The sequence below is a fragment of the Cyclopterus lumpus genome, chromosome 5 (genome assembly GCF_009769545.1).
Source record: "Cyclopterus lumpus isolate fCycLum1 chromosome 5, fCycLum1.pri, whole genome shotgun sequence".
Lineage (NCBI taxonomy): Eukaryota > Metazoa > Chordata > Actinopteri > Perciformes > Cyclopteridae > Cyclopterus > Cyclopterus lumpus.
In genome coordinates, this window is record NC_046970.1 from 3,134,283 (window position 1) to 3,150,153 (window position 15,871).

The 15,871-nt window shown below is 42.7% G+C and overlaps 1 protein-coding gene across 1 annotated transcript; it reads right to left on the reverse strand.

The window, feature by feature from the left end:
• Window positions 1–3,684: 3,684 nt before the first annotated feature.
• LOC117731427 (blue-sensitive opsin-like) lies at window positions 3,685–5,987 on the reverse strand. The gene is made up of 5 exons (XM_034533790.1): window positions 5,609–5,987; window positions 4,625–4,793; window positions 4,311–4,476; window positions 3,991–4,230; window positions 3,685–3,789 (listed from the first exon to the last, which is right to left on the reverse strand). Exons 1-5 carry the CDS (start codon window positions 5,985–5,987, stop codon window positions 3,685–3,687), a joined length of 1,059 nt encoding a protein of 352 aa, XP_034389681.1.
• Window positions 5,988–15,871: the final 9,884 nt, after the last annotated feature.

The window sequence follows — 15,871 nt, forward strand, 5'->3', positions numbered from 1 at the left end:
TCATGTTACGTGGTCCCCCTTCACAATACTTCAAAGGAGTGTGTGTGCAAGGGTTCTCTTGTCTCTTTAAGCGGACTAATTCTTCACACAACGGGTTCTGTCACTTTGTAATGTGCACGACCGATGGCAACAACAAGAAGGCTTTTCAAGCGTAGTGCCGCTTTCCTTATTTGTGCAATTCCATCACGCGGAGACAAAAGATGCAGACGTTTTGGGGAGAGGTCAGATCCGGGAGGCAGTGGGTTGCATCCGGGAGGAGGCTGTGAATACACACAAAGCAGGAGAGACAAACTGACCTCCAAAAGCAAGCGGACTGCCCGCAAATCCATAAATATTATCAGAAAGAATTCTCCAGAATGTGGCTTTTTCTCTCGAGGTTGACGGCCCTTCCGTCTGTTTCTGGACTTTTAGGGCACGCGGCACGAGACGGTGGTGTTACACTGAGGTGTGTGTGACTGCACCTTTCATCCTTTTAACAGCAATGTTGCTCAACTGAGATCGACAGCACTTGACACTCATATGTTCTCTCGTGTTTTTAACAACCATGCGGGGTCCATAGTTTAAAGTGTGAAATCAGTACACTTCTTACCCTAATCTACAGTTAATTAGACCCAAATGGGTCGGAACGCAGTAGCTGGTGCTCTGCCAGAGGGTTCAGAGGTTACACAGTTACTATCATGCACCACATCGTACAGTTTGAACCATTCGTTCACACATTGGCCTCTCAAAGAAGGAAAGGAGTTAACATTTAGCGCCTCTTCTTCAAGTCACGGGATCTTTTTGAATGGGTTTTTGGTTAGATGCCTGACATTTGATGGGGTTTTTTTTACGACATAAAGTACATCAGTAATTTGAAGCTTTTATGTGTCTATAACACGTCATCAGGCTGAACACCAGTCTGCCTCCAGCTCAGTGGGGACACGTGAAGTCCACTGTGGTGTCGTTTATATTCCCTTTGGCTTTTATCGAAGGGAATATCTTCCGGAGATGACCCACACAAACACACCATCTCGGCAGCGCTCTTTGTGATTCGCATTGTGCCGTTCACGCCGGTCTGGTGACCCACAGCCACACCAACAACAAAGGGGGATGGTGCGCTCATTCAGAGTCGCCGTTTCTCATTGTTTTGATTACATTTCTTAACAGTCTTTAGCAGTTTTGTGAGTGGAGACAATCGGAGGAGCCGGAGGAACCAGACATTCATTCAGGTGTCAGCCTCTGCACCAAGCAACTATAACCATTGATTAAAAGTGCCACTATATGTAAATGAATCTAAGCAAAGCATTAAGCCACACAACTAGGGCAGCAGCTTGTCCTCGCGGGTTCTCCCCATCTTAGCGTTGAACCGCTAATCAGAAGTGGGTTGACGCAGGTGAAGGTTTCTCATCCAGCACACCAAAGCAGATTATGCGGACAATTCAGGTTCTTCCATAAAACTGATTAACACAGAGTAATTACTTCTGGCGTGCTCACTCCGTAACGAGTTAATCTTTCCGGAGCGACAGTTCAGCTCAGATCACAGCCAGTTTATCTTAATCCCGTTGACGCTGTGTTTCTCGCGAGTCCACTTCTCGCTCTCTTGTGTCCGGCTCGCAGATTTTTGGTAAGAACTCCAAGTGGGAGGAGGTCTGCACGCCAGGGAGAAGACGGATCCTGAAAGGAAAGAAATTTGTGAACTTTTCTCCTATTTTTTTCCTTTATTTAAAAAAACAAAAACCAAAGTGTGTTTCCTCGTGTTTGACTTTGAATGTTCGTTGTTGTTGGTCGGCTTGGTTGTCTGAGGGGAGAGGATTCTGCTACGCATGTCATCATCCAAGATAACCGCTCATGTTCTTTTTATTCCTATTTCCCATGTGACGCCGCCATGTTTTTTTTCGAGGGTAGGTCTGGAATTCCGCTAGTTCTGAACTATTCGTGATTGGTAAAAGTTCACTACTAGCAGAACTCAGATTTGCTCCCGACCACCGACGGGAATCTGCGTGAACCTCCTGGAGCCGGTGTGGAGGTCTTGCTCCCTGGGCCCGGCTCGTCTGAAGAGCAGGTGGTCTGCTGCACTCATTACCTGGTGCGAAGTGAAGTCCACCTCCTCTACGGCGTTCACTTCGCACCAGGTAACGCTCCACGTCTCTCACGTGTTGTGCTGCCGGGTGTTGTCGAGGGACGTCGTGATTGAACTCATTGTTCTTGTTTTCGCCCTTTTTGCTTCTCCAGCTGACCCGCGGCGGCCTGAAAAACCCAGAAGCAACGCCGTCGACGTATCGATCGGCCCGATTGATTTTCATCGGGCAGGACACATGTAAACACGTGGGTTTGGTTGTGACATTCATCATTTTCAGATGTAAAACAACAAAATATTTGAAATATATATTTTTTGTCCATAGCTTGGCATGTGTAGATGTATTGTGTTTGATATATATTGTATGTTTATGAGCATATACAGGCCACAGTTGGTCAGAATAGTGAGGCGCACGCATTGTGAAATGGAAACTTGTGTGACTACACAGATTAATGGGTAATCCTATTCAGTTAACCCCCTTTAGCTTATTGTCTTAACGATGACATAGCTTGTTTCTGCTGCACATAATTTGTAGAAAAGTGTGTGTGTGTGTGTGTGTGTGTGTGTGTTTGTGCGTGTATGCACGTGTGTGTGTAAACTTGTGAACCACGCAGCTGCAACATTGTGACTGGATTTGATAGGAGTACGGCAGTGTTTTCAGTAGAAAGAAGACTTCATAATTATATTATAATAAATAATGTAATAGTATAATATATAATATGATATGGTGTGTTATATTATATATATTGGCTCGGCTTCTTTGTCAAAGTGGTGAGAAAAAAAATTGTTTTGACATGCCAGTTTATTATTATTATTATTATATTTATTTATTCTCATGAGTCCATAAAACACATATGGAGGAACATGTCTTTTAATTACTGGGACACGCATTACATATGGACCCAAGAACATCCCACTAATATCAGAAACTATCTGAATTTGTGTTGTTGCCCAATATTGTCAGTAACTGTCTCTCAAGCAGATATGAGCTGTAAAGTTGTGTGTCTGCTGTTTATTAACTCTAAGTTTAACTATAGTAAGCAATAATAATAATAATAATAATAATACTTAGAATGCCCTAGATGGACTAGCGGCCTGTCCAGGGTGTCCCCTGCCTTCGCCCTATGTCAGCTGGGATAGGCTCCAGCGCCCCCGCGACCCTAATGAGGATAAGCGGTATTGAAAATGGATGGATGGATGGATAATACTTAGAATTTTTATATAGCGCTTTTCTAGACACTCAAAGACGCTTTACATAAGACATAAACAAACAGAACAAAACTAAATAGAAAGACAAGGAGCAAACAAAACAAACAAACAAACAAACAAAAAGTGACTCCCAATAAAACAAATACAGTACAACTTTTCAAACTCTTTCCCAAAGATTTATTAAATACTACAAGCATTTGCATGCCAATGTTAATTGATTCATAATCAATTAATAATAATAATTCATTCATTAATCTGAATGTCTTAAGAAAAAACAAGACGTTAAAACAAAATGGGAAATCTGGCACAAATAATCACAAATCAGCGTTGAACTATTTAGAGAATAACACAATTCCATTTATCATGCTTTGTGTTTGTTCAGTATTATTTACAATATTTAAATCATCAACATTGAAAACCTAAGAATGTCCAACTTTAGAGACTTCAGTGACGGATTGGCTCATCGATGACTCCTCGTCTTCGCCTGCACTCAGGCCCAACATCTTCCTCAAGCATTCGCAGAACTGAAAGGGTAAAAAGGGGAAATATCATTTAATAACACGCAGAACCTTTCAGGTAACTCTCTTCAGAGATTAACGCCGTAACAATACACAGTGAATATATCTGTCCATGTAATCCAAAAATGAATAAAGAACGACATCTGCAGTTGTTAAACGCTTGTCAGGTTTTCTGTGTATGTTTTGCCACCACTAGAGGGCGCCAACCTGTTTATTGAGGAAGATGTAGATAAGAGGGTTGTAGACTGTGGAGGCTTTCGACAGACAGGAGGGTATGGTCGCCAGTCTCAGGTCGAATGGATGCCCGCGGTTGTTGATCACCCAGAGAGCGAAGGAGGCGTACGGCATCCAGCACACCAGGAAGCCCAGCACCATGATGACCACCATCCTGCTCACCTCCCGCTCCGCCTTCTGGGTGGAGGCCGACTCTTCCTGGGCCTTCACTGCCTGTTGGGGGAGAAGTAGTAAAAGTGGTTAGTCTGGATGGAAGCAGACACAGACACACAAGGTGTCACCCCATCGCCTACCGATTTCAGCATTCGAAGCAGCTGGGAGTAGCAGAAAATGATGGTGCAGAAAGGGACGGAAAAGCAGAAGCAGAAGAGGAACATCACGTAGGACTCGTTGTTGTATTTGTTGTTGGTTGTGTACCAGTCCGGTCCACAGGAACACTGCATGCCCTCTGGGATGTACCTGGAGAGACACACAAGATCCCGACAAGAGAGGGGAGGATTTTTTACTCCAAGATTGTATTCATTCAAAAATGTCTTATCTCAATTATTACACCAGTTATTAAAAACTGATACAACTGCATGTGTGTGTTTGGCCTTTGTTTACTGACCTACTCCACCCAACCAGAGGAGGAACGGCAGCAAACAAAGCAAAGACCCAGGTCATTGCGCAGCAGGCCGCAGCGTGGGAGGGCTTGAAGATGAAGCTGCCGAGCGGCTTGCAGATGACCAGCCATCTTTCAAACGCCACCACAGCCAGAGACCACAGGCTCACCATACCTGGACGGAGACAGACGTGTTATGTTGCGGATCTCTAATCGAAGCCGAAAACATAACAAAGCAGAGTAATCGGCTCTATAATGACCTATTTACACATCACAAGTTTTCATTTAAAGAAGTGAACTGCACTTGAATTCTAATCGTTTTAAAGTGTTTTACGTTAACAGGTGAAACCGTAACACAGTGTCTGATCGCACAATTGTTTTTGAGTTTAGACAGAAACATGAGGGCCAGTCCTCTTCAAAATATATGGCTGAACAGTTGTCCATTAAAGATTGTTATTGGCCGTTCTGACAACAGAATCCGCACAGTGGGGTTGTAAGAAAGATCTCAGATCAGTGTAAGCATCCACTTTTAACCAAAGGCACAATATTACATTACATTACATGTCATTTAGCTGACACTTTTATCCAAAGCGACTTACAATAAGTGCATTAAACCATGAGTCTAAACTCAGAACAACAAGAATCGAGAAAGTACAATTTCTTCAATAAAGTTAAACTACAAAGTGCTATCAGTAAGAGACATTTAAGTGCTGCCAAAGTGCTACTACGGCGCTACATTCCCTATTCAAGGTATAGTCGAAAAGATGTGTTTTTAGTTTGCAACAGAAGGTGTAAAGACTTTCTGCTGTCCTGATGTCAATGGGGAGCTTATTCCACCATTGACAATATATTACAATATAAACCTCAAAACACACATAAGCAGACGTCTTTGCCTCAACGGTCAAATGAGATATAAAGCACTCCCTCTATGATCGTATCATATTTAACAACCCTGGTCTTTAAATGAATAGAATGCGTGTGACTCCTTACCACCGACGGTTGCTGTGAATCCTTCAATCTTGCACCCCAGAGGACCAAGAATCATGTATCTGAAGGCGAAGCAGTAGAAGCAGGTGAAGGAGCCCACGGAGGCCACGAGGAGGTTCGCCACGGCCAAGTTCAGCAGGATGTAGTTCAGGTGAGATCGGAGCTTCTTATATAGAACGGTGCATGCGATAGTGAGGGTATTGATGGCTGTGCCGGCCACAAATAGGAAGAACATAAATGCCGACAAGGAGTAAAAGAGCGCCCGGCTCCCTAGGTGGTCTTGGGGAACCAGGTACGGGCTGAGGGACGTGATGTTGTTGGTGTCCAGAGGGATGGGAATCCAGAAGTCTTCTGGAAGCTCTGTTGAGCGAATCCCCCTCATTTCTTTCCTCTAGTTGTGTGTCAAATAAAGAAAGAAAACTAATTTAAATAGCACTGGCACACTGGATATGTTCAGTCTTCTCAACGAGGCTTGTCTCTCGCTGATGGGGCGTAAAAAAGTGCATTTATAGGACCTTCCAAAATGACTGATTAGGCTTTAAGGAGAGGCTTTAAAGCTTTGTTCACACAGTCAGACTAAATATATACGCATACACAACATGACCTCTCCCATCGCAACATGCGTTAATAGAGATTAGAGTCTCAGTACCAGAGCTCAAAGACCATATCTTTTACATCCTACACATAAGAACCGTATGTTTGTGGACTCATCTGATCATAAATGATGGTGAAGGTCATTCGGATGCATTCAGCCCTCATAAAGCCTTACAGGTACTTCTTCAATAACTGATTAAAAAACATTACTCAGAAACCGTTTCTTTAGGCTTTTAGGAGACATTAGTAAACGTGAAACTGTGAACAATTAAAACCCAAACCAGTAAAACAAATTATTTGATAAAGAAACATCTAAATAAATTCTTTTGCAACATGAAAGCACGTTTTGAACTAATATTTCAAAGAATCGGTTGATTTAATGAAATAATAAAAATGTGTTCTCAAAGACCCATGAAACTGGATTTTCTAATATTTTGTGAGAGTTTTAAATCATTAACAGCAACAACTAATTTTTCATATGACAACACAACTTGTACATTTACTGTTACATACAATTAACAATCATTAGTGGCAAATCTTGATGTTCAGGCTCAGCTGGACCAACTTTTGAGACTTCGGTCACTGACGATGACGTTGACGACTCTTCATCGTCACCTCCAGCCATCCCATTGAAACTGAAAGGGAAAACAACAGATCATCAAAGTAGTTCAAATATACATATTTGATTGTTTTCCTCTTGTATGAAGAAAACAGAAAATAATAAAGACGACGATCGAAATGTTGAACGTGAACCCTGCAATGGACAGGCACCCTGCAATGGACAGGCACCCTGCAATGGACTGGCACCCTGCAATGGACAGGCACCCTGCAATGGACTGGCACCCTGCAATGGACTGGCACCCTGCAATGGACTGGCATCCTGCAATGGACTGGCACCCTGCAATGGACTGGCATCCTGCAATGGACTGGCACCCTGCAATGGACTGGCACCCTGCAATGGACTGGCATCCTGCAATGGACAGGCATCCTGCAATGGACTGGCATCCGGCAATGGACTGGCATCCTGCAATGGACTGGCACCCGGTCCAGCTGGGATCGTCAGATATTCAAGATTTGGTAAAATCGTATACAAACATTATCTACAGGTATCTGAATCAAGGGCCACACAAGCATATGAATGTGTACACATGTATATGAATGTGTACACAAGCATATGAATGTGTACACAAGCATATGAATGTGTACACAAGCATATGAATGTGTACACATGTAAATCAAGGGCCACACAAGCATATGAATGTGTACACATGTATATGAATGTGTACACAAGCATATGAATGTGTACACATTCATATGAATGTGTACACATGCACTCTTGTTCTTAACAAGCCTGTTAATCCTACTGTTTCAAGCACGTTAATCCCACTTTCCAAAAGGAAGATCGCAGCAGGTGATCTGGTTTCCAATCTAATCTCATGCCCTGTAGCCCTTCATAATCCACTCTGCTGGGTTGAATTGAGCTTTGTGTTACCTTTCTGGCATTGTGCCCCCTTCCCTGAGTTCAAAGAGGGTGTTGGAGCTATTTAATTGATTTTATTATTTAGTTGTTTTATTGACAAGTAGTATTGTTTAATCATTCAGGTTGTTTGCTTATTTAGGTTAGATGTTTTGATATATTAGAATAGCTTTTTTCTTGTGATAGTTTTTAGTTTAGTTTAATTCTTTATTGTTGTTGTCTAGATATATTTAGTCTTTTGGTTGTTCATTGGTTCGTTAATTGGGTAACACTGTGGGCACCTGTGGTTATATGTAGGAGTAGGCAGGTACAGGACCAGCATGCACCTGGGTAGGCCTATGGTTTTTTACCAGTGCAGGAGAGGCAGCGTTAGGAGTTCCTTTGTTCTTTTGTTTGTTTGCTTGTTTTGTTTAGTTAAATAAATTATCAGAAAAACGGAATCCTGAATGGACAATGCTTTCTTTTGGCTGCGTAAACCACAAACCCATGGTGCGTCAGTGGCAATTTGATTTATGTTTGTTTTTGATTTGTTGGACAAATGGCCACTACATAAAGTAAAAAACCTTGCCTTTTGAACTCAGAGACGGATCCCGCACCAATGGACGGGTCGGGTCGTATTGGATTTCGGAAAGACGGGCAGAACGGATTATTGTATTCATAACTTTGGATCATCGACGGGGAAACTGCATTGGCCCGGATCAACTAAGAGCTCAACCTTCTCACAAGAAACTGGTACGTGATACGACCGCTGTAGAGGACAACGGCCAAACGAGTGGAGTTTAAAAGTCGCTGTTTACATCCATGTTTCGTGAAGTTTGAGTGACAGCGGTGAATCGCTGCATAGGATCATTGCGCAATACCTGCGCACCACCGTCATCGGCTTTGATTAAAAGCCCGACTTCAGTGTGTGTCTGTGTGTGTGATGAAACGGATCGGATCGGCCAGTGAGCACTCTGTTTGCTGCCCTTCAACCGTATTTATGTCCGATTGCGGATTTTGATTGCTGTGCAACAAGCAGTTTAGAAGAAGCGTTCAACATGTCTGACGTGGAGGCGAGTGACGTTGAATCGACGTCAGCAAAAAGGAACATTCAATTAACTTCTAAGGGCTTGGGCTTCTACACGGAAATGTGCCAGCAAAAGAGGAGTACAAAATGTAAACAAGCCAAAAGGTGTTTGGGAAACATACGTGCGTTGATGGCATCAAATGAAAATGTCAATTCAGTGACTGCTGAGCTTACTAAGTTCATCACGTGTTACCAAGACGCAAATGAAATACATGAATCTTTTGTGAACTTACCTTTACCACCAGATGAAGTTGCAAGGCAAAATAAGAACCACGAAGAAAAAATGACAATGTTCCATGATTTCACTGAAAAAGTAAAAGGCTGGCTGTCTGAAATGGGTCAACCATATGTGCAGCCAAATGAAGACCTCAACGACCAGCGTGTCGCAGATGAGAGAAACCCTGAAGATAGTGCTTCTAACGTGTCAAGGGTAAAGGTCAACTCTGTGAGGACACACTCCCAGCTATCACGGATTTCATCAACATCATCTGCACGCATTGAAGCTAAAGCCGACAGGGCTGCTTTGATGGAGCGGGTTGCTGATCTAAAAAGGAAACATTTAATAGAGGGTCAAGAGGAACGTTTGGAGAAAGAAAAGTTACGTTTGAGGAAAGAAAAGGAACAATTGGAGCTTGATACAGAATTGGCAGTAACAAATGCAAAGCTTCATGTCTTGGAAATCAATTCATCACAGTCTGTCTCAAAATGTTCGGACGGCATGAACTCTTATTTTGAAAACAATTCAATTAAGTCCCCATGCCCACACCTTTGTTCCAGTTAACATGGATGAAAGAGATCATGGGGTTTCTGTTTCTGATCCCATAACTCAACCACAGGTTGTCAGGCCTAAGCAAAGGCCAGCCACACAAACTATGAAAACCAAGCAGGACGTGTGCAACCTCAAACCCAAACTCTGACTGAGAACTATCAGAATGATATTGTAAATGTTATGCAAAGACAAAATGACATCGCTGCTCTGCTGGTTCAGCAAAATCTGTGCTCTGTCCTTCCTGTACGAAATATTCCTGTCTTTGATGGAGACCCTCTTCAATACAGGTCTTTCATCAGAGCTTTTGAAAATGGAGTGGAGGAGAAGACAACTAATTGGAGTGACTGTTTACACTTTCTCGAACAATACACCAGGGGGCAGCCAAGAGACCTGGTGTGCAGTTGTCAACATTTACCTTCAGAACAAGGATACCAAAGAGCCAAAAGTCTAGCAGAGCACTTTGGAAACGAGTACAAAATTGCATCTGCCTATATGGAAAAAATTCTCAGCTGGACACCTGTTAAAAGTGAAGATCTTAAAGCATTAAAATCATTCTCTCTCTTTCTTCGAGGATGCTCAAATCTAACAGAGCAAATGATGCATATGAAGGAACTGGACCTACCATCCATTATTAGGAGCATCATCTTGAAACTTCCTTATAAATTAAGGGAAAGGTGGAGAAATGTTGCTTGTGATCTGCAGGAGCGAAGTGGCCGGAGAGCACTGTTTAATGATCTTGTTGTTTTCATTGAAAAGCAGGTCAGAATTGCCTCGGATCCACTTTTTGGAAACATTCAGGATTCACAATCCACCAACTTGAGAGCCTCTAACATTGGTCATTTGACACAAAGGAAAAAGGGAAGCAGCTTTGCCACCAATGTTACTGCAGTAAAAGGAGTCGTCAGTACTCCGTATACAGAAAACAAGACCAAGTCTTTCTCTATTCACAACTGTCTGTTTTGCTTCAAAAGTTGTCACCCGATAGATAAATGTCCACAGTTTAAAGAGAAAGGACGTCGTGATAAGATCAATTTTATCAAGGAACAGGGTATTTGTTTTGGTTGCCTGAAAGTAGGCCACATAAGCAAAGACTGCAGGAGTCGCTTGGATTGCAATGTGTGTCACCAGAAGCACCCAGGAGTCCTTCATATAGAACGACAGGATAAAGGAACAGCCTTACATCAACCCCAACAGTCTGTGAGCCCTCCAAGTGTTTCAACTGCAATGTCTCAGACCTGTGGCCATATTGGGGCTGGTTATGAAGATAATTCCATCTTTTCTATTGTTGCAGTCAAAGTCAAGAGCCAGAGGGGCAACAAAACGGTGCAGACATATGCCTTTTTGGATCCAGGAAGTTCAGGCACATTCTGTACCGAGAACTTGGCAAGAAAATTGAACTTGAGGGGTAAAAGAACGAGTATTCTATTGAGAACAATGGGTCAAAAGAAGGTTGTAAATGCACATATTCTGTCAGGTCTTGAGGTGTCTGGCATGAGTGCAAATGATTTCATTGAGTTACCTGATGTTTTAACTCAAAAGACCATACCTGTTTCTACACTGAATGTCCCACGACAGGAGGATCTTGATCAATGGTCCTATCTCAAGGATGTTAAGCTCCATGACATTGATGCAGATGTTGCGCTACTAATTGGAACTGATGCTTCAAAAGTGATGGAGCCTTGGGAGCTGATAAACAGCCAGGATGAAGGACCCTATGCAGTGAGAACCAGAGTTGGTTGGGTCATTAATGGTCCACTGCGTGGCAGAAGCAGTACAAGTAAGAGTGGCTGCCCTGCTGTAACAGCCAATCGAATCTCTGTGGAACATCTGCAAGAAATGCTGGTTAAACAGTATAACCATGACTTTAATGAGAGATCATCAGAGGAGCAGATTGAAATGTCCAGAGAAGATATCAAGTTCATGAATGTTATGAGCACCACAACAGTATTAACAGGAGACCATTACTGTATTGATTTACCTTTCAGACAGGAAAATTCTGTCTTGCCTAACAATCGCTGTGTTGCAGAACAGCGCCTACAGAGCCTGAAAAAAAAAATGGATAAGAATGGCCCATTTAAGGATGAATACACCACATTTCTAAACAACATGATAACTCAAGGATATGCTGAGATGGTACCTGCTGATCAACTAGAACAAAGTGATGGAAAGGTGTGGTATATCCCTCATCATGGAGTCTATCATCCCAGGAAAGGCAAACTGAGGGTTGTTTTTGATTGTGGAGCAACTTATGAAGGGATATCACTGAACTGCCAGCTCTTGCAGGGCCCTGATCTTACTAACACTCTTATTGGAGTTCTCATCCGATTTAGGCAAGAGCCTGTTGCAGTAATGGCTGACATCCAAGCCATGTTTCATCAAGTGCATGTCTCAGAGGAGCACATCAACTTTCTTCGCTTTCTCTGGTGGCCTGATGGTGACACTGCACAGTCTCCACTGGAGTATCGGATGAAAGTACATCTGTTTGGAGCTGTATCCTCACCAAGTTGTGCAAATTATGCTTTGAGGAGAACTGCAGATGATAATGTCAAAAATTTCCCTGCGGAAGTGATAAATACAGTCAAAAATAATTTCTATGTTGATGACTGCCTGAAATCCATGGCTTCAGAGGAAGAAGCACTACAAATGATCAAGGACTTGAACGCTCTTTGTCATAAAGGAGGGTTCAATCTTTCAGGATGGATCAGCAACAGCCGCAGAGTACTGCGGTCAATCGCAGAAGACAAACGACCAAAAGAAATGGTGGAACTGGATCTGGATACAGACCAACTTCCAATGGAGCAAGCACTAGGACTACAGTGGAGCATTGAAACTGACACATTCAAGTTCAGGACCTCATTACGACAACAGCCACAGACCAGAAGAGGCATCTTGTCAGTGGTCAGCTCACTTTATGACCCTTTAGGATTTCTATCCCCATTTAGTATGCCAGCCAAGCTTTTGCTGCAGGAGCTTTGTAAGAGAAACTTGGGATGGGATGACGCTATTCCCCACTCCTTCTCTGAGCAATGGTCTAATTGGCTTGAGGACCTTCGAAGGATGTCTGAGTTCAAAGTGGACCGCTGTATTAAGCCCAGAGACTTTAGAGACCCTGCTACAGCCCAACTTCACCACTTTTCTGATGCCAGTCAGGTTGGATATGGAACTGTGTCCTATGTGAGATTGGAAAAAGACTGTAAAGTACATGTTGCATTTCTCTTAGGAAAGGCCAGAGTGGCTCCACTAAAGCAGACTACAATTCCTCGACTGGAACTCACAGCCGCAGTTCTTGCTGTTCGAGTTGATAAAATGCTTCGGAAGGAGTTACAATTTAAACTTGAGAAGTCAGTTTTTTGGACTGACAGTACAACTGTTCTTAAATATATCTCCAGTGAAACCAGGCGATTCCACACTTTTGTGGCAAACAGAACCGCTTTTATCAGAGAAACGGCCGATGTGGATCAGTGGAGATATGTGGGTTCTAAGGAGAATCCAGCAGATGAAGCATCAAGAGGATTAAGAGCTGAGGATTTCCTGAAAAGCAGGAGATGGATAAAAGGACCGGAATTTCTATTCAAGTCAAAGGAGGCGTGGCCTAAACTGGAGGTGGATCTCGATGCGATTTTAGCAGATGACCCAGAAGTCAAAAGGGACTTAATGGTGAATGCTATCATCAAGGACTTGGAGAATTCCACCAACCACCTGATCTCTTATTTTTCATCTTGGATTAGCCTAAAAAGATCTGTGGCTTGGTTTCTGAAGGTCAAGGAAATGCTCTTGTTATTGAGACAGAAGAGAAAGGAGTTTTGTGCTTCTGCAGGCCTCAGAAAGGACAATCTAAAGATTCAGGAACAAGAAGTGGAAAGAAGAATTCAGAGCTTTAAAGTCACACTCAAGGGACAAAGCCTAGCTCCTGAAGATCTTACAAAGGCAGAAAAATCAATCATTCAATATGTACAAAAACACAAGTTCACAGTTGAAATTGCCTCACTCAAGGGTGGCTGTAAAAACGTCCCCAAAGAAAGTCCACTGTACAAACTGGACCCAGTCATGGATGATGACCTCCTCAGAGTTGGAGGACGGTTGAGTAGAGCAGCATTGCCAGCAGAATCCAAACATCCGGTCATTTTGTCAAAAGATCTGCATGTATCCAAACTCATTCTGAGCCATATCCATCATCAGCTGGGACATGCAGGAAGAAATCACATGTTGTCCAGGTTACAGCAAAAGTACTGGATCATTAATGCAAACTCTGCTGCCAGGAAAGTCATATCTGACTGTGTTGTTTGTAGACGCAATCGAGGAAAGCTTGGTGAACAGAAGATGGCAGACTTGCCTGAGACGAGAGTGTTGCCTGACAAAGCTCCTTTTACAAATGTTGGAGTTGACTATTTTGGGACCATCAATGTTAAGCGAGGAAGAAGTCTTCTTAAAAGATATGGAGTACTTTTTACCTGCCTTACCAGTCGTGCCGTCCACTTGGAAGTGGCTTATACATTGGATACAGACTCCTGTTTAAATGCAGTAAGGAGATTCATCTGCAGACGAGGTCCAGTCGCCTCAATCAGGACTGATAACGGCACAAACTTTGTTGGAGCCAACCGAGAGCTGAAGGAAAGTCTGGCTGTTGTGAATCATAGCAAAATTCAGAGGTCTTTGGTCCAGGAGGGTATACAATGGAACTTTAACACTCCAGCAGCTTCCCATCAAGGTGGCATCTGGGAGCGCCTGATTCGTTCAGTGAAAAGTGTCCTCACCTCAATTCTTCAACAGCAAACTCTGGACGACGAAGGGCTCCAGACCATTTTCTGTGAGGTTGAGGCAATACTAAATGATAGACCCATTACAAGAGTGTCAGACGACCCAGATGACCTTGAAGCGCTCACACCAAACCACATTCTAATGTTAAAGGGCAAACCAATCATACCACCAGGACCGTTTGATAATGATGATCTATACATCAGGAAAAGATGGAGGCAAATACAGTACATGGCTGAACTGTTTTGGAAGAGATGGATCTCTGAGTACCTACCGATGATGCAAGAGAGACAAAAATGGACAAGGCCAAGAAGAAGCCTCACTATTGGAGACATTGTTCTTGTTGCGGACTCCACAGCTCCAAGAGGATCTTGGATGATGGGAAAAGTGTTGGATGTAAGACCAGATGCAAAGGGTCTGGTGCGCTCTGTGCGGCTTCAAACAAGAACAAGCATTCTAGAGAGGCCGGTGACAAAGCTCTGTCTGCTATTGGAAGCAGCAGTTTAGCATCATGGACTAATGCTTTCTCTACCTCTATTTTCTCTCATTTTTCTTTTTGTAGGTTCATCAAGAAGATTCACTTAAGGTTAAATGCATGGCACATAGAATAGTCCCTAATATTTCCTAGTTTGCCATTGAATTGTATGTTGCAGGAATAGCTCCGTTTGAGAATAGTATGTAATTGTGATTGTATGCACAATTAGGGGCCGGAATGTTGGAGCTATTTAATTGATATTAGTATTTAGTTGTTTTATTGACAAGTAGTATTGTTTAATCATTCAGGTTGTTTGCTTATTTAGGTTAGATGTTTTGATATATTAGAATAGCTTTTTTCTTGTGATAGTTTTTAGTTTAGTTTAATTCTTTATTGTTGTTGTCTAGATATATTTAGTCTTTTGGTTGTTCATTGGTTCGTTAATTGGGTAACACTGTGGGCACCTGTGGTTATATGTAGGAGTAGGCAGGTACAGGACCAGCATGCACCTGGGTAGGCCTATGGTTTTTTACCAGTGCAGGAGAGGCAGCGTTAGGAGTTCCTTTGTTCTTTTGTTTGTTTGCTTGTTTTGTTTAGTTAAATAAATTATCAGAAAAACAGAATCCTGAATGGACAATGCATTCTTTTGGCTGCGTAAACCACAAACCCATGGTGCGTCAGTGGCAATTTGATTTATGTTTGTTTTTGATTTGTTGGACAAATGGCCACTACAGAGGGGTTAAGATGTTGCAGAAGACGCTGACCGTCCGGTAGCTCTATAATATCACCTGCCTCCCCAAATGCAGTGCATTGCACGGTCCTTGTCTGCATCGGGTTGTTGGATTGACAGAGACGGAGGTTGAATACTTAGAAATTAACAAATGGAAAAGTTGTTGTTGAACTGCATAAGGACATTCAGAGCAACACAATCATATAAAACAATATGAACGCAGACGGTCAGTCGGCTCTGCAGCAGTATCGTTAGAAATAACAGAGCTTGATATCATTAACAGCGACCAAAATAACGTTAATAATAATAATAGTAAATAGTAAAGTTACTTTCACAACACAGCTTGTGTAACAGCTCACAAGTTGCAAAGCCATACAACACAACACCCAACAAAGGAAAC